The 27,077-nt window shown below is 40.3% G+C and overlaps 1 protein-coding gene across 8 annotated transcripts in view; it reads right to left on the bottom strand.

Annotated features, from left to right (window-relative positions):
- LOC126355958 (DNA repair and recombination protein RAD54B-like) overlaps positions 1 to 27,077 on the bottom strand; it is a 385,308-nt gene that overhangs the window by 225,492 nt on the left and 132,739 nt on the right. For all 8 annotated transcript variants that reach the window (XM_050006553.1, XM_050006550.1, XM_050006555.1 and 5 more), the window contains one exon: positions 21,340 to 21,487. In XM_050006553.1, coding sequence (XP_049862510.1) covers positions 21,340 to 21,487 — 148 coding nt within the window. The remainder of the gene's footprint in view (positions 1 to 21,339; positions 21,488 to 27,077) is intronic.

Below are 27,077 nucleotides of genomic sequence, written 5' to 3' on the forward strand. Positions count from 1 at the left end.
TATCAATGCAAAATGTTAACTACTTTTATGAAATTAGAATATTCAAGTACTGAGGAATAAACTGAATGAACTTTTTAGTTTCACTGATGAATTACAGTCATTAAAGCCAGTTCACATATCCTGCCTCTCCAAAGACCATCTCACTGCTGGTATACATACATGTATGTTGTGTATTATAGGATTTAGGTTAACATTTCATTTCTGTAGAGGAAGGAGGAGTTTGTAACATACAAAAATAATATTTCACAGTATGTTACAGATTATGTGTTGGCTCAACTAATCACAGAAGAATTACAGCAATGTGTAAACTTAGAAGTTAGGGACATGTATAGCCTAATGTTACATGATGTAAATGTCTTGGGTGCAAATTTTTATAGAGAAAGAAAGACCTGGGAGAAAGCAAGAAGCAGCCATGCCTGATCAAACCAAAGATACTTGCATAACCACACTGTGAGTAGCATAGATCCAGTGCAGGCAGCTGGAGCATGCCAATATTTCACATCATGACAGCTGAATTCAATAATCTTACATTGTTAAAAGTGTTCTAAGGCTATTCATTTATTTAAGTTAATTGTTCTGATATGGTTCAATATGGTTGTAAGAGTAGGGCAGTTCTGGACAAAGACAAGAGAGTTTTGCGTGTACACACTGCTTTGTACAAGTCAGGTTGCAGAGGTACTGTGTTGGGAAGTTGAACCTGAGAGTTGATTTTCTGGTGATATTCAGTGTTCAGTCACCATAAATCACTAATTAGGTGATGTTTTCCTAAGTTTTCATAGGATAGCTTTTGTGAGGAAGCTCATTATAAAGGGAGAGTGTTCAAGTTAGATCCTGTGCAGCTCTGAAAAGCAACTAGAACATAGTTACTTGATTTAAATCCTACAGAAATTTAGACAAGAAGTTTTATTATTCACAAGCTGCCTGTAGTAATGTTGAAAGTTTGAGTATTACTTATTTGAAGTTGGTTTTCTTTCCAGTTCTGTTTCAGCTAGCGCCCTGTTGTGAAGACTCTCGTAGGGATAGATGATTCAATTATTTGGCAATTTTGGTACATGGTACCTGCGAGATCAAAAGACAACTCAATGCGCTGAATTTGTTGCGAGGTAGTGAAAGCTGACTCATTGTGCTGAATTTGGTAGGCAAGCACTAAATAAGTTGTCCTGGAACTTGTTGGCATTGTGATCCCATATTATTAGCCCACTAGTAAACAAGATCTGGATTAATTAGTTAAGTACTATTTTACCTAAAGCAACCATTAATCCGCATGATGAATACTATTAGTACCCACTTTGTCTGCGGCAAGTGTCCAATGAACAAAATAACTGAGGAAGAGATTTTAGGGGAGATGCCAATGCCTGAAGAGGCTAAGCTCTAATTAATCCTGTTTTATTTAGGGCTCGAAGTGGCAGTGGCAACTTAATGGTTATTTTTTATTTTTTTCTTCTTGATTTTAGACCATCTGAGTAAAAGGTTTGGGAACATATGGGCACTTTTACACAGCGATGTACTATCCATAGGTGGATAATCTATTAAATAAACCATATTTGATGAGGACCTTCTACAAAAAAGAAAAAACAAAGTGCAAGCAAAGAGATAATCAATTACATTGTGGCGACTCCTTCCATCGCCTCCACCTGTAGCAGCAGATGACAGGCTGCGCAGACCCCCAACACCCCCACTGGTTGCTTCCACTGGAGGGAGAGCTTAGACAGCTATGCTTTCCACACACCATCCACACAAAACCATTGCACAAGCAGTCTCTTGTTCTGCTCTGGCAAGGCAACACCTCCTGGCCATGTAGCCACCTGCACAAAGCCACATGGCTTGCATCACTGTCTGCTGCATTTCACAAGGGTATGAACGAACAGCAGAATTCTTACCCCATGTTCAGTATCTGTGTTCTGTCACACTTTGTTTAACAAGTGGAGTGGTACCACGTTATTCTGCACTGCTTTGCCGAGCTGAGTCCTCTCAAGGTGCTTCTATTGACTACAGGCGTACAGAGCCTGATGCCAGTTGCCTGGTCTGTTCTCACAGTATCAGCAATTGGAATACTGCATGCAGTGTAGTGTGACTAGTGCAGTGAAGTGCAGTGCGCACCAGGAGTACCAGGTGGGCCTATTATGATTCCATCCCAGGTGTTTTGGCACCCCCTTTGCTACCAAACATGTCGCTGAAGTGGATTTTCCCAAACCACCAGATCACACTGAACAAAGGCTGTAAGCCATTCATGGTTCGCCCTGTCCAGACTCCATCCCCCACCAAGGGCCCTCCATGATTAAGAGGTATTAACTTGTTGAATTTTTCTATAGTTGTTAGCTTTTAAGAACAGTGTCTCAGAACCAGTCCACACAGCTCTTCCAGCATACCCTATTATTTATTTTCATCTTCCTTAATTAGTGCATGGCTTAGGTATGTATGCCCCTTAGGAGTATAGAAGGGAATCTAAATCATTCCACGACTGGTGGCTCCCTCTAAACCAAACCGCCGAGTCTCATTGCTGAAACACACTGGTTTTTCATTTTTATTATTCCAATTAGCACACCCCATGTGGTCACAAAATCAGTTCCCATTAAGTCGACCAGATGCACCCCGCTCACACCACCACCTGCCCCTTACCATCTCCACACCTCCCTCACTACTTCACACACACCATCTTCCCACATGCTCTCCCTCTGTGTGCACCACTGCTCCCCTCCTTCATCCTCCCTGTGCCCCTAAGCATACACTATCCCTCCACACCATTCCCACAGCTGACAGCTGCATGCCCAGACAACTCACAATGTTACCATGAGGCATACTGAACACTCCTTCCCACAACACACACAGCAAAGTTTGTATTTTGTGGTCCAAACCGTATGTGTCCTGCCTACCTTCTTCTCCGAAATATTGCTTGTTAGCACCACCCTGCATTTAGCGACACACTGCCCACATTGTTAAGTCATAGTGTCACTGCCACACCTTCCCACCCCTATGGTCGTCACGCCCAACAGGTTCTATGCCCAGTTACCCCTTCCGCCCCACCTATAAGCACACACACACATATCCATCCATACATATACAGACACCTGTATATGTATGGATGGATATGTGTGTGTGTGTGTGTGTGTGTGTGTGTGTGTGTGTGTGTGTGTGTGCGCGCGCGCGTATGTACCTATCCTTTTTTCCCCCTAAGGTAAGTCTTTCCACTCCCGGGATTGGAATGACTCCTTACCCTCTCCCTTAAAACCCACATCCTTTCGTCTTTCCCTCTCCTTCCCTCTTTCCTGAAGAAGCAACCGTTGGTTGCGAAAGCTAGAAATTTTGTGTGTGTGTTTGTGTGTTATTTTATTGTGTCTGTCTACCGGCGCTTTCCCGCTTGGTAAGTCTTGGAATCTTGATATCCTCCCTAATGCCCCCCTTGGAATAGTGGCAGACATGAGGCCAGACAGCTACTGGGACTATCCTACACAACACGTGGACAACATCTGGCAGCTGCTTGCCTTCTTTTCGTGCAAGCTCTCTGACGCACGATGCAAATGGGGCATATGTGACCACAAACTGCTCACACTCCATGACACCGTCCGCTATTTCCTATCTTCTGTCGAGGGATGTATCTTTATGATGTTCACAGGCCACCACCCCTAACCTCTGGTTTTTACAGGAAAGACATAGACCAGATCTCACCAAGACAGTTTAGGCTACAGGAGTATATCTCACAATTCACTACCAATACCTGGCATGTTGCCGGCATTGATACCATTGTGGCAGATTACCTTAGTCGTTCCTGCGCCATCGCCCCAGCCCTTGGACTACAATGCCCTGGCTGCTGCTCAAAAGGGGGAACCAGACCTAGCCCATACTCTGCAGAATGTGGAGTCTTGCCTCAACCTCCATTTAAGATCCATAGCCAGCTCTGACCATAAGATGGTCTGTGATGTCCTCATGGATCCTTCACAACCTGATGGTCCCAACGATCCCCCCCCCCCCCCCCCCCCCCCACTCACCTTCCAAAAACTGGCATTTGAGCACATCCACAGCCTAGCACATCCAGACACCCACACTTCTGCCGGTCTCAGGAAACAACCCTTCGCCTGGCTGGGCATCGAATCTGGCTGCAGCAACTGGACCTGGTCCTGTACTCCAAGCCAGGGTGCCAAGGTTGGACAGCACATTCACTAACCTGGCGCTGCCTTCCCACCACACAACACTGGTTCACGCATGTTCACCTCGACACTGCCAGACCACTACCCTCCTCCAATGGATATCAATACCAGCTCACAATTACTGACATATTTACTCGCTAGTCAGAGGCCACCCCTACCCCTAACATTTCAGCTGAAACTGTGGCTAAAGTTTTTGTCCAGACCTGTATGTCCTGCTTCAGTTACCCATGTAACTTCACAACAGATCATTGGCAACAGTTCATCTCGGCCCTCTTCCGATCTTTGACAGCCACCTGCGGCTCCCATTTCCACCATACCATTAGACCCCCCCTCCCCCACAGCTAATGGCATGGTGGAGCAGTTCCACCACACTTAAAGCTGCCCTCGTGATATTGTTCTGAATGGTCTGCAGCCATAACTGTGGTATTTCTATGCCTGCATATCTCACACAAAACCGACCTGGGAAAATCTGCTTCTGAGCTGGTATACGGACTGCCACTCACCATTCCTAGCGATTTTTGGGAAGCGACCCCACTCCCTTCTGACAGTACCATCTGAAGTTTCATGCACCAGGTCTAGGGCTTCATATCCCAGTTGCAACCTACATCTCAGCAATGTCATGGTGAGCACTGTACCTTCATCCACCGTCCACCATGACCTCACAGCTTGCACAAACATCACGCTTTGGGTGGATGCATACCAGCTGCCACTTCGCTCTCAATATTCATTCCCACACTTGATGTTGCGATGTGGAGACAAGACATTCTCGGCTTATTTGAAATGGGTCACAACAACCGTCTCCATAGAAAGACTCAAGCTGGCCTACATCCTAGAGCCCCCTCCAGCCAATGAGTACAGCACCATCAAGATGCAGCTGTCCCCACCAACCATCAGCCCCAGTCATAGCACCATCATCACTGTGCCCAATACGACAGAGGCCAATACCATCTCCTCCGCTGTTTCTGATGTGCCACTGACTGACACCACCCCTGATGCTGTGTTCAACACACCACCAGCCTATGCCATCTCTGGTCCACCTCCAACTGACTACATGACTGACACACTCCCCAGTGCCTGGGACACTGAAGTCAGCATTGCATTACCCTTTTCACAGCCTCCAGTCAACGCAGACAGTGCCCCACACCCAAAGGCGCCCACTACTCCCAACAAAGTGTCATTACCACTGCCGCTAGCACCTGTGCCATTAGAGAAGCAACAACACTTCATATGCTCCCAACGCGGAATGCTACCATGTCTTTCAGTGCCACTATCCGGAGTTGTGTCCCCTCAAGGTAATTCTATTGACTACAGTCGTACAAAACCTGATGCCTGTTTCATCCTCTCGGTATCAGCATTTGGAATACTGTGTGCAGTGTAGTGCAATAATTAGTGTTGTGAAGTGCAGTGCACCTAGGAGTACTAGGCAGGTTTATTACTATTCCATCCCGGACGTTTTGGGATCTCGTTTGCCACCTATCGTACATTTCTGCGTGATGACACTGAACGAAGGCTGTAAGCCATTCATGGTCTGCCCTGTCCAGAGACTCCACCCTGATGAGGGCCTTCCTTGGTTAAGGGGTATTAACTTGTTGAATTTTATTGTAGTTGACAAGTTTTAGGAGTAGGATCGGTCTCAGAACCAGCCCTTGAGCTCTTCCATCACACCCTGTTATTTACTGTCATCTTCCTTAATTAGTGCACCACTTAGGTATGTATGCCCCTTAGGGGTACACTAAATAATAATAAAGAAAGCACAAAAATAAATAAATAAATGAATTATATTTGCTAAATACTTTAGTGTTCATGATTTAGCTCACTTTCAGCAATAGTCCTAAAGTTCAGCAGCAAAAAAAATTACTAATGTCACATGTCTAAATGAATGAGAGAGAGAGAGAGAGAGAGAGAGAGAGAGAGAAAGAGAGAGAGAGAGAGAGAGAGAGAGGCTCGCTCCCTCGCTCACTTGCTCGCGGGAGGGAGGGAGGGAGGGACTTGATGTTATGGGTTGGTAATTTATTCTGACACAGGGTCAAGACTGGTAAAGTTAAACTCTTTAAATTTTTTGGACTATTACGAGAAGTGTAGATCACAGACCATGGTGGTTAGTCATTGATAGTTTAATTCTTTATCAGCTGTGTCCATGAGCTTGTTTATAAACCATTATGATTCTCCACATAACAAGCTGCCACAGCCATCAAAAAGTGTCATACATTTAGGAACGCAGACATTCATAAATTCTGCTTTGAGTAGCTTTTGGAAGCATTTACGCTGTTAGTAAAATTTCATAAATTCTAGTCAAGCTGTCAAGGCAAGCGCAGCAGCACTCAGCAGCAGTTTGTTTGTAAACGGCATTTAGTTTAGTCTTTTTCTCACATAGTTCCATAAAGAAGTAAAGAGCGTCTGTCTTTTTTTCTGTGTTAAGTTGTGTTTATAAACACAATTGCACAGACACAATTTGGTTAACTATGGATCGGGACTGTGCCTGTTGTGGACACATGCAGGGTGAACTGGACAGTGCCTGGAAACAGATGCAAGCTGTGTTTGCCATGGTTGACAGGCTTCAGGCTGCTGCCCTGGACTGCGGGGGGGATTTAGGCATCTGAGAAAACACCCAGAGCACATCTGGTGCCTATATCCTTGTCTTGTATCCTTCATGTCGCAATGTCTTCAAGTACAGCAACCTGGCTAGTCCAAAGTCACGTAACTGTGAATGAGCAACATTGGTGCTGTCAGGAATTTCTGGGTTGAAGGCAAAAGTATGTACTGGCCACATGGCTGTCCTCTTAAACCTTAAATACAACACACTGATAAAAGTACATCTATCTGAGTCAGCACTGAGACTGCTGGTCATTGGGCTGGGGTTGGGTTGGGTTGGGTTGTTTGGGGGAAGAGACCAAACAGTGTGGTCATTGGTCTCATTGAATTAGGGAAGGACAGGGAAGGAAGTCAGCCGTGCCCTTTCAAAGGAACCATCCCAGCATTTGCCTGGAGCGATTTAGGGAAATCACGAAAAACCTAAATCAGGATGGCCGGACGCGGGATTGAACCGTCGCCTTCCCGAATGCGAGTTCAGTGTGCTAATCATTCCGCCACTTCGCTCGGTTGGTCATTGGGGTCTCCTAAGGATAGGTGGGTGATGGAGCCCCTTACAGAAATAGTGGGCAGGTCAGGAAGGAAAGCCAATGTCCATTCAGTATACCTAGAAAAAAAAGGGGGGAAGGGATAGGTAAAGGGGAGGAGGCACTGCCAGCGTTGCAGAAGACTATGAACTGTGAATCATGACAGCATGCATGATTCCTGTACTGCATTCAAAGGTTATCTTTAGTTCCTAGAAGTGGCATGTAGCAATGGTGGAAACAGCTAAGCTTCTAGGCTTGCACATCGGGTGGAAACTGAAATAGCATTCTATAGCATCATTTCCAGAACCTAACACAACCCTCTGAATTCGAGTCAAGTGGAGGGCTTAAACCAAGGCCACAGACAATTCTGCAACAGAATTCATACACTACCTGACACCTGTATGTAATGCAGAATTGATGACTTGATGTCACAAGAGGCAGATCTGCAAGTATAAAAGGAGCAGGATGAATTGTGTTGTCAGTAGAGAAGTAGTAACAGCAGAAAGGGTCGGTCAGGAAAGTTCAGTGATTTCGAATGTGGACTATTCATTGGATGTGACCTGAGTTATAAATTCATCAGGGCCAATTCATACTTTTGCCATCTCAAACTTTCAAAAACTACCCAAGATGTCTTTTTGCGTGACTGTGAAGTGGAAATGCGAAGGAAAAACCACAGCTAAACTAAGACCAGGCAGACCTCATATACTGAAGAACAAGAACCATCAAGCATTCATTGTTAAGGAGAGTGGGAAAAAATAGCATGTGATCAGCAGATGGAGTCATTCATGAGCATTAAAGTGCTAGCAGCAGTCCAGCTAGCACAATGACTGCATATGGAGTAAAAAGAATGGTGTACAATGGTCAAGCAGCTCCTCACAGGCAACAGAATTTTGTAGTCAATGCTGCACAAAATTTCAGGTGGTGTACAGAGCGATGCCACTAGACAATGAATGATTGTAAATGAGTCATTTGGAATGATAAATCACACTATACTCTCTGACAATCCAATGAAAGGGTTAGGGTATGGCAAATGCCTGGAGAACATTACATGACAAAAATACGTAGTGCCTAGAACGAAGTACAACAGGCATTGTTACGATATGGAGGTGTTTCTCATGGGTCCCATTATTCCACAATATGTGGAAAGATTTGAAGATATTTTATAGCAATGTGTACTGCATACAGTAGAGAAAAAGTCTGAAGACTATGATTGATTGTATCAGTATGATAATGCACCCTCTCATAAAGCAGCATGTGTGAGGTAATGGTTGGTGGACAATAACATTCCTGAGATGGGCTTACCTGTCCTGAGTCCTGATCTGAACCCAATGGAACACCTTATGGTAGAGTTAGTACGTCGACTTAGCTGCAGATCAACATTACTACCTTCTGTGGTTTCGATCCTTGAGGAAGAATGGGCTGCCACTCCTCCAAAAACGTTCAGACATCTCATCTCAGAGTTCAAGCTGTCATAAAGGAAAATGGTGGATGCCCGCACATTAATGTTCACAAACAGGTGCCTGGATACTTTTGATCAGATAGTGTATTTAAGCATTTATCACCTCTTATAATAAGCTGACATATTTCCTTTGTATAAATTGTGCCTCAGAGAGTTTTGGGACCTAAGGAGCAAGCCATTAGTTTTGTCACAATGTCCTGCAGAACATTCTATTAAATACGTGGAAAGTTGTCAGACAGTTGAGATTATCATGAAATACCAGATTCCACGTATATTTTCACCGATTTTCTTTATCCGTTCATTGCTGACTACATAGGGATGTTCACTTCTATTGTTATTATTATGCACTTTTATCCTTCTGTTCTTAAACAAACAACACTATCAACACTTTCTGGTAGATCAAACCTGTGTGCCACACTGGGACTCAAAACTTAGACCGGCAAAGTGCACAGTGAAAATTCATTCTAGGAATGCTACTGATGTTTAAAATCTTCACTCATTACATTCAGTCTATATATAGCACAAATTTTGTGATGAATGTAAAGAGTCTTGAGATTATTTTTCCACTAAAAATATTATTACAGAACAGATTTCGTATTTAGTGGAATTTTCTAATGTAAGTACAATTTCTAGCAACTTGTGCAGGCAAATGAGGATGAATGTGACTTTCTTGCTAGCACAGCTTTAGGCACACTGATCTACTGCATGTGTCAGTGTAGTAAGTTTTCCATGCCCGTTACTACTTCCTTTCTACATGAAAATCAAATTTATATTCCAGATAGCCCTGGTAAATTATAGTATGAGTGCAAAAGGTAGCCTTTCATTAAGTACAAATGTTATTGGTAGTTAAGAAATCAGTTTGCCAGTTTACTGTGTGCCTTTGATTGCTTGCAACCTTCATTGTAATATCAACTACATAATTACTAGCACAGCATAGAATAATAAGTTCAAATGGTTGAAATGGCTCTGAGCACTATGAGACTTAACAGCTATAGTCATCAGTCCCCTAGAACTTAGAAGTACTTAAACCTAACTAAGCTAAGGACATCACACAACACCCAGTCATCATGAATAATAAGTAGCTATAGTTTTTAATCATTCTTGCTGCATTGCACTAAACAGCTACACTCATAAGCCCAAGCAGTATGACCATCTGCTTAATAGCTTGTTTGTCTGTCTTTGGAACAATATACGTCACTGATTCTGCATATCAGGGATCCAAAAGTTTGTTGTTGGGTTTGTGGAGGTATGGAGCATTAGATGTCTATGCATAGGACATGTAATTCACGTAAATAATGGGCCACTGATTTGTGTACACAGCTATGGTAACCGATAACAACCCAAATGGGTTCCATAGAACCATCATGGGGAATTTGGTTGCCAAGATATCAATGTGAGTTCACTATAATGCTCCTCAAATCACTAAAGCATGGTTCTGGCTCCAAGACATGGACACTTATACTGCTGAAAGATAAAATCACCATCGGGGAAAACATCAAGCACAAAGGGATGCAGGTGGTTCACATTTGTCAGCATGTCTTCAATTACTGCCACAGGTGCCGTGTAAGCACAGGAGAATGTCTCTCACCTGCATGCATGGTGCACTGCATGTATTGAGCCACCATTCACCTTGATGACAGCATTTGTGGAGATGAGCAGTGACCTAATGTAGCAAAAATTTGATTTGCCACGTTTCCAATTATTGATGGTCAAATCCCAATGGTCCCATGCCAATTGCAATCATAACTAACAATGCCACTGGATCAACAAGTGAACACATTAGAGTGGTCTGCTGCGGAGCTCCATTTTCAACAATGTATAACGAATGGTGTGCTGTGAAACATTTGCGCATGCACCAGCATTGTGCTCTTTCCGCAGAGATACCACAGTTCACCTATCCTACTTTACAGAGCAGACTAGCCTATTAACCCCATATTTTGTGAAGAGTCATGGACGTCCAACCATTTAGCAGCTGAGGAGTGGGGGAGAGTGGGAGGGGGGGGGGGTGTCCACTGTCCTCCTACATCTTTCCATAGACACTCATGACAGTAGCATGTGAACATTTGACCAACTCTGCCATCTTTGAGATACCTAATCACAGGTTCTGTGTCCAAATAATCTGCCCTTTGTCAAAGTTGCTTATCTCAATGGATTTCCCCAGTTACAGCACATACCTTTGCTAGGGTGATCCTCCATCTATGTCTGGTCCACTTACATACTTTCTTTACTGCAACACCACCAGGTGGCATCCAATGTCGTGGAGGTCAGCAGTGTATTTGTGCTGATTACAATGTATGGTGCTGACAACATTGCACTCCACTGTCACACCTATATTCAGTACTGCAGTTTCTATACTGGTTTCATTATTGCAGCTTCATAACTTTACTTCCTAAAAGAACATAGGTCCATCTGACTACAGATGGTAGATCTAGTAAACATTCCAGCATGGAGTTTGTAATGTGGCAGACCAAGAAACACGATTATGAACTGATCAGTGCTGGGACTGGTGCAAATCCTGCCACAGATTGTGCATAGAACTAATGTTTCATAAAATACTGTTAGCACTGTTGTACTTAATTTTACTGGACTATATGTTTACAACTGTCATTACACTTTCGGCTGGATATCAAATACTCATTATTTTATATAATATCTACCTCCAAAGAAAATTCGAGGAAATCAGTTTGACAGCAGTTCCTGAAATCTTATTTCTGTAGTTCTTTTAACAATTGTTTTATAATGTCAGTTAGCAAGATAAGATTCTGTGAATAAATTAGCAACTAGAAATTTCCTTCCTCAGTTCTTACAAATAATCAGTTTCTAAATTTTGTAATACAACAGGCTTCTGTAGTAAATTAATTTAGGTGAAACATGTCCATATTCTTTTATGAACCAAACTGTATATCTGAATTCTTACAGACTTGTAAATGTTAACTGTAATTACATTTATTCAGCAATGCCTGTACACTATTGTCTGGTACACATATATGAGCACCTCAGCCCGTTGCGCATATAATGTGTTATGTGGTATGTCTCAGCTGCTGCTGATAAGTATCTTAGTTGGTAACCATTAACGTATTTTATGAAGACTTGGAATGACGACTGATCAAAATTTGACATACATTATTTAATTTACACACTTGACAACCTACATGCATGAAGAACCAAAAATTAAACTGAACTGCACTGAAGTGCGATTTTTTAACAGTCACCATGACCATGACAAAGAATGTACAAACAAGTAACATACTGCTGTAAGTTATGCCAGTATTTTGAGAGATGTTTTGTAAATCAATTATGAAAACAGTTTCTATCAGCAATATTTTACATTGTTTTGTAGCAGAATGTTGCAAGTTACCAATGATATACACTCAGTAACCTCGAAGGCATAATTGAGATAACAATTCTTAGATGGGAAGAATCTAATGGACTAAACCACAAAGAAATACTCATTTCAGTCAAACAGTTTGACCTTATTTTGGAATTAAATGCCTACCCTTTATAACACAGTTTCCATTGCAGAATGTTAAGTCAGCTGAAAGAAAATGCAGCTCCATGTGGTAAATTTGAAGAGGTATTCACCATTTTGATATGCAGAGATCCAACATCTGCAGTAAAGCAAGATGAGATTCTTCTAAACTAAATAATCTAATGAGTAAATAATTAAAGCTCGCCAAATAATTGAAGTGCTGTGTAACACAGAAAGTTGCTAGTTTTGCATGAATCCTGCTTCAGAATTAAAGTGTGTACTCTCTCTCCCTCCCCCCCCCCCCCCCTCTCTCTCCCTCTCTCTCTCTCTCTCTCTCTCTCTCTCTCTCTCTCTGTCTGTCTGTCTGTCTGTCTGGCTACATTACCTCAGCTGACAAGATTAGATTAGATTTACTTTCATTCCAACTGATCTGTAGTGAGGAGATCCTCCAGGATGTAGAACATGTCAGAAAAACAACAATACATGACAAATATTTACAACTCAAACAAATAAGCTGATGTACCATTCCACAGGTCCCAAGTGGCATGGTAGTCATTTTTTAATGAACGCTATATGAAAGAATCATTTTACAAATACTAAAGCACTGAATTTAAAATAAAAAAGTTTTTTTATTTATTTATAAGGTAATAAACATGAAATACAACTACTAAATACTTATTTACAATTAACACATTAGTGCACTGAACTTGTGCAGAAGGTAGTTATAGTTATATACACACACAAATCAGTTGGTTCTACTGAGAAGTTCATCAATGGAGTAGAAGGAGTTGGCCATCAATAAATGCTTTAGGCTTCTCTTAAACTGAATTTCATTGGTTGTTAAGCTTTTTATGGCTGCTGGCAAGTTATTGAAAATGTGTGTTCCTGAATAATGCACACCTGTTTGGACAAGACTAAGTGACTTCAAATCCTTGTGAAGATTATTCTTATTTCTAGTACTGATTCCATGAATTGAGCTGTTGGCTTGAAAAAGTGATATATTTTTAATGACAAATTTCATTAAGGAATAAATATATTGGGAAACAGTAGTTAGTATCCCTAGTTCTCTGAACAGGCTTCTGCAAGATGTTCTTGAGTTCACACCACATGTAACTCTTACTGCACATTTTTGTGCCTGGAAAACTTTAGCTTGGCTCAATGAATTGGCCCAAAAAATAATCGCATATGACATTATGGAATGAAAGTAAGCATAGTATGCCAGCTTTTTCATTTTTATATCTCCTGTGTCTGACACAATTCGCACTGCAAATAGAGATTTGTGAAGATGCTTCAGCAGTTCTGTGGTGTGCTCCTCCCAGTTAAATTTATTATCAAGCAGTAATCCCAAGAATTTAACACTGTCCAGTTCACCTATCTGCTTTTCATCGTATGTTAGGCATATACTCGTGGGACACCCCTTACGAGTTCTGAACTGCGTGTAATGTGTTTTTTTCAAAGTTTAGTGACAAAGAATTGGCTAGGAACCAGTGATTAGAGTCCACAAATATTTTATTAGCTGACCTTTCTAAGACTACACTTGATTTGCTATTTATTGCAATGTTTGTATCATCGGCAAACAAAACGAACTTGGCTTCTGGTAATGTTACTGATGAAAGGTCATTGATATACACAAGAAAAAGTAAGGGCCCTAAAATGGAACCTTTTGGGACCCCACATGTCATTAGTTCCCAATTGGATGATGCCTGATAGCTTGATACATGTCTCTTTCCTAATAACACCATTTGTTTCCTGCCAGAGATATAAGATTTGAACCATTTTGCAGCATTTCCTGTTACATTATAATATTCTAATTTACTGAAAAGGATACTGTGATTTACACAGTCAAATGTCTTTGGCAGATCACAAAATACACCAGTTGCCTGCAATTTTTTGTCTAATGAATTACCGTAAGCACATTTTCACTGTAAGTGTAGATAGCCTTCTCAATATCAGAACCCTTAAAAGTCCGAACTGTGACTTTGACTGTATGTTATTTGAGATAAGATGGTCACAAAGCCGATTGTATTGTACATTACTTTTTCTAAAATTTTTGAGACTGCTGGCAAAAGTGAAACTGGATGGAAATTTGATGCTATTTCTTTATCTTCCTTCTTAAACAGTGGCTTAACTTCAGCATATTTCAACTGTTCTGAATAAATTGTGCTAGCACTGCAGCTTAAATGAATGAGATGAGATATGAATGTGGCACTGGTAAGCTTCTTCTGGCTGCAGGAAGTGTACAATGCCATTGAGGAGTGTATCTGGAGGAGAGAAATAGAACAGACCAGGGTATGGTTGCACCATAAGTAAATTTAAGGTCATGCATGGGACATGGGTATAGATGGATGTGTGGCAAAGGCTAACAGAGACTGGGGTCAGGAGGAGTATGGGATTAAATGATGTTTAATAAGAACAACTGTCATACACAATTCAGAGAAGCTGGTATTGGGATGAAGGAATCTAGTTGGTGCAGCCTGTGAACCAGGCATTGAAATTGAAAATGTTGTGCCCAGCAGCATGTTCCACCAGTGGAGAGTCAACTCCACTCTTGGCCACAGACTGTTGAGTGGACAATTGGTTGGTGGTCATGTCCATGTAAAATGCTATGCAGAAATTACAGGACAGCTGTCACATGAGCTTTCACAGGGCCTCTGCCTCTGAAAGATAAAATAATCCTTATGGGAACACAGTAGGATGTGCTAGGTGGGTGTATTGGGCAGGTCTTGAAACTGGGTCTTCGTGGGCAAGTGCTCCACCCATGTGTCAAAGGGCTGGGAGTATGTGTGGCATATGGACGGACTAGTAGATTGACTGTGCAGTGGAATACTAGTTTGAGAGAGGTGAGAAGGAGTGCAAGTAGGTTGTTCCTCATTTCTGGGCATGATGATAAACATTTGAAGCACCAATGAAGGATATACTTCAGCTGTACCAGTCCAGGGTGATACTGGATGATTTGGGGGCAACTCCTTTTACAGTCAGTTTCTGGGATAGTTGTACAATTATGAATTTATATGGATACGTCACAACAAATTGGTATCGGTTTGGGAGTGTAGAGCCTGCGTGTGATGGCATTGGTAAAACCTGCAGTGTACTGGGCAATAATCATTCATCACTGCAGATGCACCACCACTGAGGTGCCAGACTATACACAAGTGACCTTCTGGCATGGGCAGGGTGTCAGTTAACAAAACATTGAAACTGAATATGGTATGGTTAGTGGGCTTGATATTGGCAGAGGTTTGGATGGGGTTATCACAGAGGTGGAGACCAGTGTCCAAGTAGGTGTCACACTGGGGTGACGAGGACCAAGTGCAGTAGATGGAAAAGAAGGTGCTGATGTTGTGAAAGAATGTGGTTTCAGTGTTTTGGCCCTGGGCCCAAATTTTGAAGATATCATCAGTGATCCTGCACCAGCCAAAATCCTGAATTCCTTGGTGTTTCAGATTCACTGATGATATCTTCATGGTAGATAACAATTAAAAATATCCCACTTACACAGACTCAGGGCCCACTAAAAACAACACACATTTTAAGAGAAAATTCGCTTAATAACAGGAGCTAAGTAAGAAACCTCCTGACAGATTAAAACTGTGTGCCGGACCGAGACTCGAACTCGGCACCTTTGCCTTTTGTAGGCAAGTGCTCCACAATCTGAGCTACCAAGTACGGCTCACTGCCATAAGTAAGGCTGTGAGTACAGGGTGCGAGCAATGATTGGGTAGCTCAGATGGCAGAGCACTTGTCCACAAAAGGCAAATGTCCCAAGTTCGAGTCTTGGTCCGGCACACAGTTTTAATCTGTCAGGAAGTTTCATATCAGCACACCTGCCGCTGCAGAGTGAAAATCCCATTCTAGGAACTAAGTATCTAAAAAGAATCAACAATGCAGCAAACATATGGGCCAGAAAAAAATTACAAAGACATACATATTAAAATGGAATATGTGAGGAAGCATTAAAGCATTAACAGAAACAGCATACACAAAGAAAACATGGAAATATTGTGGAAATAGGGAATACTATGAACAATTTCAACAGCATGGAAAGATAACAACACTGATACTAAGGATGTTAAAAGAGCTTTGAAAAAGTCACAGTTGACAAAAGCAAGATCATGACCAAAAAAGCTTCTAAAATTTCTAGCAGATCTGCGACAGTAAATTAACAGAATATCAAGCACAAAGCATGAACCTGTGAAAAACTTGCAAAACATTTTGATCATCTTTTGAACTGCCTGCTATCAAAGTACAGAATGTAATTTCCAGGGGCTCATGAAAATCTAAAAGAGGATATGACACCCTCTGCTGATAAAATTAAGGGCACAATTAGAACTCTAAAAAAATAATAATGTCAGCAATAAAGATGGGGATATGTTGTTGTTGTAGTCTTCAGTCCTGAAACTGGTTTGATGCAGCTCTCCATGCTACTCTATCCTGTGCAAGCTTCTTCATCTCCCAGTACCAACTGCAACCTACATCCTTCTGAATCTGCTTAGTGTAGTCATCTCTTGGTCTCCCTCTACGATTTTTACCCTCCACCCTGCCCTCCAATACTAAATTGGTGATCCCTTGATGCTTCAGAACATGTCCTACCAACCGATTCCTTCTTCTGGTCAAGTTGTGTCACAAACTTCTCTTCTCCCCAATCCTATTCAATACTTCCTCACTAGCTATGTGATCTACCCAACTAATCTTCAGCATTCTTCTGTAGCACTACATTTCAAAAGATTCTCTTCTCTTCTTGTCCAGACTATTTATCGTCCATGTTTCACTTCCATACATCGCTACACTCCATACAAATACTTCCAGAAATGACTTCCTGGCACTTAAATCTATAATCGATGTTAAAAATTTTTATTCTTCAGAAACGCTTTCCTTGCCATTGTCAGTCTACATTTTATATCCTCTCTACTTCGACCATCATCAGTTATTTTGCTCCCCAAATAGCAAAACTCCTTTACTACTTTAAGTGTCTCATTCCCTAATCTAATTCCCTCAGCATCACACGACTTAATTCAACTACATTCCATTATCCTCGTTTTGCTTTTGTTGATGTTCATCTTATATCCTCCATTCAAGACGCTATCCATTCCATTCAACTGCTTTTCCAAGTCCTTTGCTGTCTCTGAGGTTCGCCGATGACATCGTAATTCTGTCAAAGTTTTTATTTCTTCTCCATGGATTTTAATACCTACTCCGAATTTTTCTTTTGTTTGCTTCACTGCTTGCTCAATATACAGATTGAATAACATTGGGGAGAGACTACACCCCTGTCTCACTCCCTTCCCAACTACTGGTTCCCTTTCATGTCCCTCGACTCTTATAACTGCCATCTAGTTTCTGTACAAATTGTAAATAGCCTTTCGCTCCCTGTATTTTACCCCTGCCGCCTTCAGAATTTGAGAGAGAGTGTTCCAGTCAACGTTGTCAAAAGTTTTCTCTAAGTCTACAAATGCTAGAAACGTAGGTTTGCCCTTCCTTAATTTAGCTTCTAAGATAAGTCGTGGGGTCAGTATTGCCTCACGTGTTCCAACATTTCTACGGAACCCAAACTGATCTTCCCCGAGGTCGGCTTCTACTAGTTTTTCCATTCGTCTGTAAAGAATTTGTGTTAGTATTTTGCAGCTGTGACTTATTAAACTGATAGTTCGGTAATTTTCACATCGGTCAACACCTGCTTTCTTTGGGATTGGAATTATTATATTCTTCTTGAAGTATGAGGGTATTTCACCTGTTTCGTACATCTTGCTCACCAGATGGTAGAGTGTTGTCAGGACTGGCTCTCCCAAGGCTGTCAGTAGTTCTAATGGAATGTTATCTACTCCCGGGGCCTTGTTTCGACTCAGGTCTTTCAGTGCTCTGTCAAACTCTTCACGTGTGTTCGTATCTCCCATTTCATCTTCATCTACATCCTCTTCCATTTCCATAATATTGTCCTCAAGTACATCGCCCTTGTATAGACCCTCTATATACTTCTTCCATCTTTCTGCTTTCCCTTCTTTGCTTAGAACTGGGTTTCCATCTGGGCTCTTGATGTTCATACAAGTGGTTCTCTTATCTCCAAAGGTCTCTTTAATTTTCCTGTAAGCAGTATCTATCTTACCCCTAGTGAGATAAGCCTCTACATCCTTACATTTGTCTTCTAGCCATCCCTGCTTAGCCATTTTGCACTTCCTGTCGATCTCATTTTTGAGACGTTTATATTCCTTTTTGTCTGCTTCATTTATTGCATTTTTATATTTTCTCCTTTCATCAATTAAATTCGATATTTCTTCTCTTACCCAAGGATTTCTACTAACCCTCGTCTTTTTACCTACTTGATCCTCTGCTGCCTTCACTACTTCATCCCTCAAAGCTACCCGTTCTTCTTCTACTGTATTTCTTTCCTCCATTCCTGTCAATTGCTCCCTTATGCTCTCCCTGAAACTCTGTACAACCTCTGGTTCTTTTAGTTTATCCAGGTCCCATCTCCTTAAATTCCCACCTTTTTGCAGTTTCTTCAGTTTTAATCTACAGGTCATAATCAATAGATTGTGGTCAGAGTCCACATCTGCCCCTGGAAATGTCTTACAATTTGAAACCTGGTTCCTAAATTTCTGTCTTACCACTATATAATCTATCTGATACCTTTTAGTATCTCCAGGATTCTTCCATGTATACAACCTTCATTTATGATTCTTGAACCAGGTGTTAGCTATGATTAAGTTGTGCTCTTTGCAAAATTCTACCAGGTGGCTTCCTCTTTCATTTCTTTGCCCCAGTCCATATTCACCTACTACATTTCCTTATCTCCCTTTTCCTACTACCGAATTCCAGTCACCCATGACTATTAAATTTTCGTCACCCTTCACTATCTGAATAATTTCATTTATTTGATCATACATTTCTTCAATTTCTTCGTCATCTGCAGAGCTAGTTGGCATATAAACTTGTACTAATGTAGTAGGTGTGGGCATCGTATGTATCTTGGCCACAATACAAAAAACTGCAAATTTGTCTCAGAGCAGAAATTCAATTTAGGATTAATAATTTGTTGATGATTACTGAACTCCAAAGAAACAGTCATACACATCTGGCTATCTTGACAGGGAAACCTCACAGGGAGAGGAGCAGCAAACATACAGTGATGTAGGATAAAATCCCAGGATCTCACCTTACAGCCATTCATTGTGGTAGCCCCTTATTTGCAGGTAACTGATGAAAAAAAATTTGGAATTTTATGTGAAGCTCAATAACATCAAAAAAGTCATATTATGCACACTGTTTGTGTGCTGTAGTGGATAGGATAAGAGGTTCACATACAGGACTTTGTGGGTTTGAATCTCACCAGATGCAGAAATTTTTTTCATTTTTAAATCTTTATCAAAATGACTTTGATCACTAATTTTATTCAGTTAATTGGTTTAAATATAATGTTTTATTTCTATTTTTATCCACAACATTTTAATCACCATATGAACTTTTCCATTTGTTTCATTTTTCCTTTTTATCATTCTTTTACAATTAGAATTTTTGTGAATATGAATTTAATTATATTTATGTATTATAATATTCAATTATTTGAAAATTCCAATATCAGTTAAAAAACAAAAGATGAAATAATCTATTTCTATTGACTGTGCAACTATGCGAAAAATGCATTTTTCATTACCAGATATGCAATTGTTTTTGGTAATCGCCATACAAACATTAAAATATAACCTACATACCTACTGCACTGTGCACAACATAATGCAGATGAAAATTTAAGTGACAGAAGTGTTTGTAAGTAAAGCAAAATTCAAGTAAAATGAGAAATAGATATAATGAGTGCAATGATGTGGATGAAAAAAACAGGGTGATAAAAGAAATTCAATCGAAATTAATACATAAAATTAATTAAAAACACATGAACAAGGATTTCAAGTGGAAAAATAATGACAGAGAAAAATGAGCGCAAATGAAGAAGTTGATATTTTGATTAAAATTATGCACAAAGAAATGAAAATTACATTTAAATCAAATGACTGAATAAAAATTATGATCAGTCTTTTCAATAGAGATTAAAAAAAAAAAAATGTAAATTACCTGTCAAGTTTCAAACCCCCAACCTCCTGCATGTGAAGCTATTATCCTATCCATTATACCACACAACCAGACTATGTGATGCACCTTTTTAAATGCTACTGAGTGTCACACAAAATTCCAAATTTTTTTTCACCAGTTACACACAAACAAGTGCTGACAAGGGTGAATGACTGTAGTGTGTGATCACTGGGATCTTAACATACATAACCATATCAATCGTTGTCAGTCCCACCGCTGGGACTTCCCCTTGTCAGATAAAGTAAACCAGGAATTCAACGCTACATATAGATTATCAAATCTAATGCACTACATGAACATGTTGCTGATGTATCCTCAAAAAGAAAATGTATAGATGAATTACCAAAACCTTGAATAAAATATAGAAATAAGACAAGTGTTATGCGATCTTCATTATCATTCAGCTATAGTCTGAGGAAAATCATACGAATCACGAAAGAAATTTTCACGAACGGATATTCGGCAATTGAGAAACCTTCACGTAGCTGGGAGATACAAGTATAATTCAAGGAAATTGAACAACAAACACACTTGGCAAAAGATGTTAACAACAAACTGGATCCAAGAGCTCAAGAAAGATTTACAAAGAAGCAGCACAAGGGATGTAGAAAAAGATAGAGGCAGTTACAGAATAAATGTCTTACAGATGGAAGGACGCCATAAGGAAATATAACAGGTTTTAAATGGATCCAATAGAAGAAAAATGAATACAATGAAATGATGAAGGAATACTGAATGAAAAACAATAGACTGAAAAATTAACATTGCCATATGGTTACTGGAATACTCCAATGAGATGATTATTTAATGTTTTCACATGATGATGGAGACTATTTTTGTGTCTAAATGTTGCAATTCTGAAGCAAGCTGATAACCTAAGGATTTTAAAATTAGATGAAGAATTAACACCTATGTTACATCAAACACAAACCTCTGCACTGCTGTTCAACTAAAATAAGCCAAATTTTTAAAATGTGTGTAGATTGTTATGAGCCAAACAAACAACAATTACAGTTTATTATAAAACAAGTAATGATTAGCAGTTAAAATCATTCAATAAATTGTTACCTGATTAACAATAAATGTATGGATTTTTCCTCTTCCTAACCATCGCTGGAATTCCTTTTCCCAATTCCCAACTAAACTGCTTGGTGTTACAATCAAAGCATTCTGAATAATAGGCCTTCCACCATATGGGCCTTGCTTTAACAATGTCCTGTAAGAAAATATAATTATTTATCCCTTGTATGAGGCATTTCACTGAGTATTAATTCTTCCAAACCACAAGCTCAGAACATCCACATCATCCTCCAACGAAGCACAACATGAGGAATATGGCCATTTCCTTTTATTTTATTGCTCCTGATAGCACTCTTACTCATAAGAACACAGCTGTGTTGGAGGCAAACATCGTCTATAGCACAGTTGGGCAACAGGACACCAGCAATCAGTTTGAATCTGAGCCACGAAAGAAATTTGTGGGGAGTGACACACACACACACACACACACACACACACACACACACACACACACACACACACACACACACACAAAGAGAAAGAGAGAGAGAGAGAGAGAGTGGGAGGGGGGGCAAGGAATGGGGAGGGGAGGTTCACATAGTTCTCTGCCCAGACATATTTTTAGATATTTCCATACTAATATTAGCAAGTAATTCTTGACCATTGTGGATGTATTAGAACATTGCAGCTTTTGTAACTGAAGATACTTTATAATGAACTAAATGGAGGAATCAGGTTCGATTCCAGGTACTGTCAGAGATATTTCCTTGATGGGAGGACTAGTAAGAGGTGCACTCAGCCTCATTAGACCACCTGAGGAGCTACTTGACCTATTAGTAGTAGTTCCAATATCAGGCAACCTGACAAAAGGATGCTGGCCAAATGTCCCTCCAAACTGGGCCAGATTGGCCCGTCTAGGACCAGAATGCAGAACTTTACCTTTTATAAAAGCAACCAGTTGCTTTTATAGATGTCCAGTATTTGTCATGACATTTCAAGATGCCAGGCATCTCATCTTCAGATGTTTGCATTTATTTATTTGTCCTGAATATTGTTTAGTTACTAACAGCACTGCAGAATTTTGCAATAAAATTTTCTAAGACAGATACTGAAAAATATCAAAAGTAAATAAAGAATGTTCACTACACATAAGTAAATGCAAACATCCGAGGACTGGGTTAACATAACATGAATGTAATCTTGAAAAAAAGAGTTTTGAGGCATAAGTTGTTGGCGTGTCTGGTTGGGAAAGGGATGCCATTCATATAGCATTACCCCATGAATATTAATAACACAGATACTATAGTTTTGACTTTATGTGACAGGAGGACTGCTGTTGTGTCATGTGACAAAGCTGCCCGTGAGGTTAAATAAGTATAGGCAAATCAGGCCCACAGGTCACCAAAAGTTGCCCATGGATAATATACAGTCACAAAAAAGTTACAAATACAAGCACCCAGCCCAGTCTTTTGGGGTGACTAGATCCCTATATTGGAACACTTTTCTAGAAGAATTGCCAAACTGTGATTATTGACATGCCAATAAGTCAGCTGACACATACCATATGATCAGAGAACAGGGTCATCTGTAGGTCTGTAATACACTGTAAAAGATATCTCACCAAAGCTTTTTATAAAAGTTTTTGACGCTCTACTAAGCGTACTTTTATAGTATCTTATTCAGGTAGCCAGACATGGTCTGAAGAGCTTATAAGAGTGTCGCAGTAAGCCAATTAGTCCATTGCATGAGCAAGTTCAAACAGTCCACCAGATACAATTTGTGTCAGTTGCTCTCATATCATAGATAACAGTGCACGAGACTGTTCAGCACTTGGTTACGGTTTTATCCTTACTAGCATCCCATGACCAATATTTGTATTACTCTGCTGCTCAGTTTTAGGAAACAGAAGAAAGAACACAAATAACAGGTTTGGTCATAGCATCTCTGGCAGGTTACTTGAATTTTCATGTGAAACAGCCTGACTGGCTAACTTACACACACACACACACACACACACACACACACACACACACACACACACACAAAGCACTGTCCAATAACAATGCGCTAAAAAATCTGAAATGTGAGCTAATATAACATCTTAGACAAGAATGGACACCACATTTAATTTGTTTGAAACTTTATAACAACATTTCCAAAGTCACAAGTTACAGAGGTAATGCAAAGATGAGTAATATCCAAGGTAATCAGCTTTTTCCTAGAGCACAGCCAACAAGCTTGTGGGCAGATGGATAAAAAATGAGACAGCAAATATTTCTGTGAGAACTGTTGTAAAGAATGAAGTTATAAATAAAATTCTTTTAATGTAATGATCTATGTCTGCAAATTATGTATCATTGTCGTGATTTCCTTTGGGATCTCCTCTTATTTTAAGTATTAATCATACTTAATGGGTTGGGAACTTAACATAATTATTTTCTTTCACATTAGCAAATGTTTCCGTTTAAACTTATTGACTTTCCTCAGAAACCTTAGTGCCACCATTTACAGAAATGTTTCAGGACAATCATGTACAACAAAATTTATAAAACTCTAATAGATAAAAAATATTAATAACAGACAGTATGATTTCAAAATAGTTTTGAAAGTTGATATACCAGAAATAACCAATCAGAAATTATTACCACAGAGTATTTTGTGACTTAAGGCTCATAAAAATAAAATAAAATTATTATGGAATAGCAGACAAAGAAGGTTCAGGGTTTTTCACCTCATCTGCATGATTAAGCATTTTATATCAGTTCCAACTCAATCACATACTAAGAGGCACTCAAACATTTGAAGCAATCACATATAATGTACCATAAACAGGGTGATTTCAGACGGTTTTGTCATTATTTTGATTGAAATTTCCGTATATATTGTTAGATTAATTTGACTGTTATGGAAGTGGTAAGGTATACGTGTAACGAATAAAATATCCCAGAACCAGAAAGTGTATGTGTAGGTATATTTATCTGAGGCAGATTAATAAAGTGTCCAAAGACACCCCATGGATTGGGGTGATTTCAGACACATGTGTTTTTTAAATCTCTGTCTGAAGTTACAGTGTATAGATGGTGAATTCAGACAGTTACTGCCTTTTTTAAAAAAATTCTACATGCTTTATATTTTATTTTGGTGACATTTTACACATTTTAAGGCAGCCTTTTCTTACGAATAAGTATTACAGAATGATGGTTTCATCATAGATGACCATGTTGCTAGGTGGGAGATTTTCCAGCTTTGCGTTGATATTCGAGAAAAACATCGTAAATGTCTCTTTGTTCACTTCTGCACAAGCTCGTTTAATATTTTCACTTAAGCGAACAGAAAGATCTTCTGACTGTCATTTGAGGAATAAATGCACCCACTCTTCTCCTGGCAAATTATTATGAATTTTTTCTCTTTTTGACCAGATTTATCAAGGTAGCCTTTAACTAAATATCTAATACCCAATTTAGTGAAGGGAAATCCCCAATGTGCAGCCCTCAAGATACCTTGCTTCAACATTTCTTCTTCTTCTTCTTCTTCTTCTTCTTCTTCTTTAGCACTGGCTGTCCTCCCATTTTTTTCGGATGTGCTTCCTGCACTTTATTTTGTAGGGTTGATTTAGGTACACCATACAAATCACATACTTTTCTGTACTATAATTTTGCCACTCTGAATATCATGAACAGCTTTATCTAAAAGTTCCGGGTCATAATTACACCAAACTGTAGCACCTCTCCTGCTCTTCTTGGCATTGTCCGAAATCACCCCACACAGTACACAGTTTTACAAAAACCATCGTTATTTTATAACCTTGCATGAGAAACTCGACAAACTTGTACAGAAATTGTCTCAATGCTGTTAGCTATGCAGCGCGTTGACAATTTTGGTTACAATAACTTCTCGCTTGATGCAACAATAGAAACTTTCCACTTTATGATAATGAATGGATTTTTAACACAGAGACTGTTCGTCAGTTATTCACCTCGGGAAACAATTGACGCAAAATAAAAGTTGTGGAAAGTGATAAATGCAATCTTGTGCTTAAAATAACTGGCACATGGACATTAAAATAAGTAACTCTTTGTTTCTATGCAGTGGCAAAGAGCAAATTTGCCCCGGTGTCCGAAACCACCCCGTGTGACGGTACCACAATACCTTATTCTGGATCATTCACTGTTTCTGATACCCATAATTGATCATCTATTTGCTTTGTCAAAAGATGGAAATTTTATCCTTTGTGCAGATCATACAAGTATAAGAAAGAAACATGGTACCAGACCTGTTACTGAAATCACAGTCACTGAAACACCTGAAAATATCAACAAATATTTGAAGGCAAATGGACCACCATTAAATTTTGGTAACATATGGTACATTCATAAAATTCAGTTTGGTGCCTATTGTAGCACTCCACAAACCATAGTGTCACTATCCAGTCTTATAGCAAAAGCGATCAGAAGTAATGAGAAAGCCCACAAAGTATTGCATTAGCAGCTGCAAAGCATAAACATAAGGGGATTGTGAGATAAAGCTAGCATGCTCAGTGGAAAACTGCAGTATGCAGCAGTCATAACTGTAGTGGATGGGTCAGTGTCATCACACCAGGTATAGTCTCTTGTTATGGGTAGTCTGAATAGGTGCCAGGTCTTAGTGAAACAAATGCACTTCTGATCAATATAAGTATGTCTGAATTTTGAGACAGAAACTTTCTCATCACCAGAGTAAAGCAGCACCACCACTTCCCCAGGTCCATGCCGGACATCAAGACAACTGGGCATCACCAGCAGCAGCCGTGGGTTCGAGAGCAGGCTGTGTCTGCCACCACCAGCACAAAGTTCCACACAGGACTTAGTGCCATGGCACATCAAACCTGCATTTGCACCTGCTGCTGCCAGCACTGAATTCCCTTGCCCAGCATTTAGTGCCACAATGCCAGTCACCATGCAACTCCTGCCAGAGAGCAGTGAGTTGAATCCCAAGGACAGCTGTCTCAGCGGCACTGCAGTGGATGCACACAGAGGCCAGGGGCCATTCCAGGTGCCATTGCTGATGGAGAAGTAGCACACCACTGAAGATGTGACTGTGGCCTAAAGAGACTGCTGTCTGCCCATCGGCCTGCCATCAGCAACACAGCATCATTGCAGCAGAGGGCAAGGGAGAGGCGGAGGGGGAGGGGGAGGGGTAGGGAGAAGGGGAAGGAGAAGGGTAGGGGAGGGGAGGGAGAGGGGGAGGGAGAGGGGGAGGGAGAGGGGGAGGGAGAGGGGGAGGGAGAGGGGGAGGGAGAGGGGGAGGTGCAACACAGGGACGCTGTGCTGGGGATGATGGGAGGGGAGAAAGGGGGGGGGGGGGACGCGTTTCAGGCTATCATCCTGCTACAGGCTATCATCCTGCTACAGGCTATCATCCTGCTACCCTTTTGGTTTGAATATTGCTTCAACTTCATATAAGCTTTATATATTATGTCACTTTAATCAGCCCCATTCTCACAAAAAATTTTATAACCTAATGTGGGCACATTATCAGAATACCATTTCAAATGAAACACAAGTTCTCCACATGGAACTGCCCTAACATGAAGTGATTTGAAAGAAATAGAGCGAATCCAAATTCTGATATGGTGTTTTTGAACTGACTCCACAGATATCGTTTCAAGCTGTGACAATATAAAGGAATCACTTGATCAATAATAATCTCAGAGGGATCAAGACACAAGTCACACCAAGTCACTGATTTCATCCCCATTGATTTGATTCATTTCAGTGATTTTAGTTCAATTAAATTAATTCATTCAC

The sequence above is a fragment of the Schistocerca gregaria genome, chromosome 3 (assembly GCF_023897955.1).
Source record: "Schistocerca gregaria isolate iqSchGreg1 chromosome 3, iqSchGreg1.2, whole genome shotgun sequence".
NCBI classification, from domain to species: Eukaryota; Metazoa; Arthropoda; class Insecta; order Orthoptera; family Acrididae; genus Schistocerca; species Schistocerca gregaria.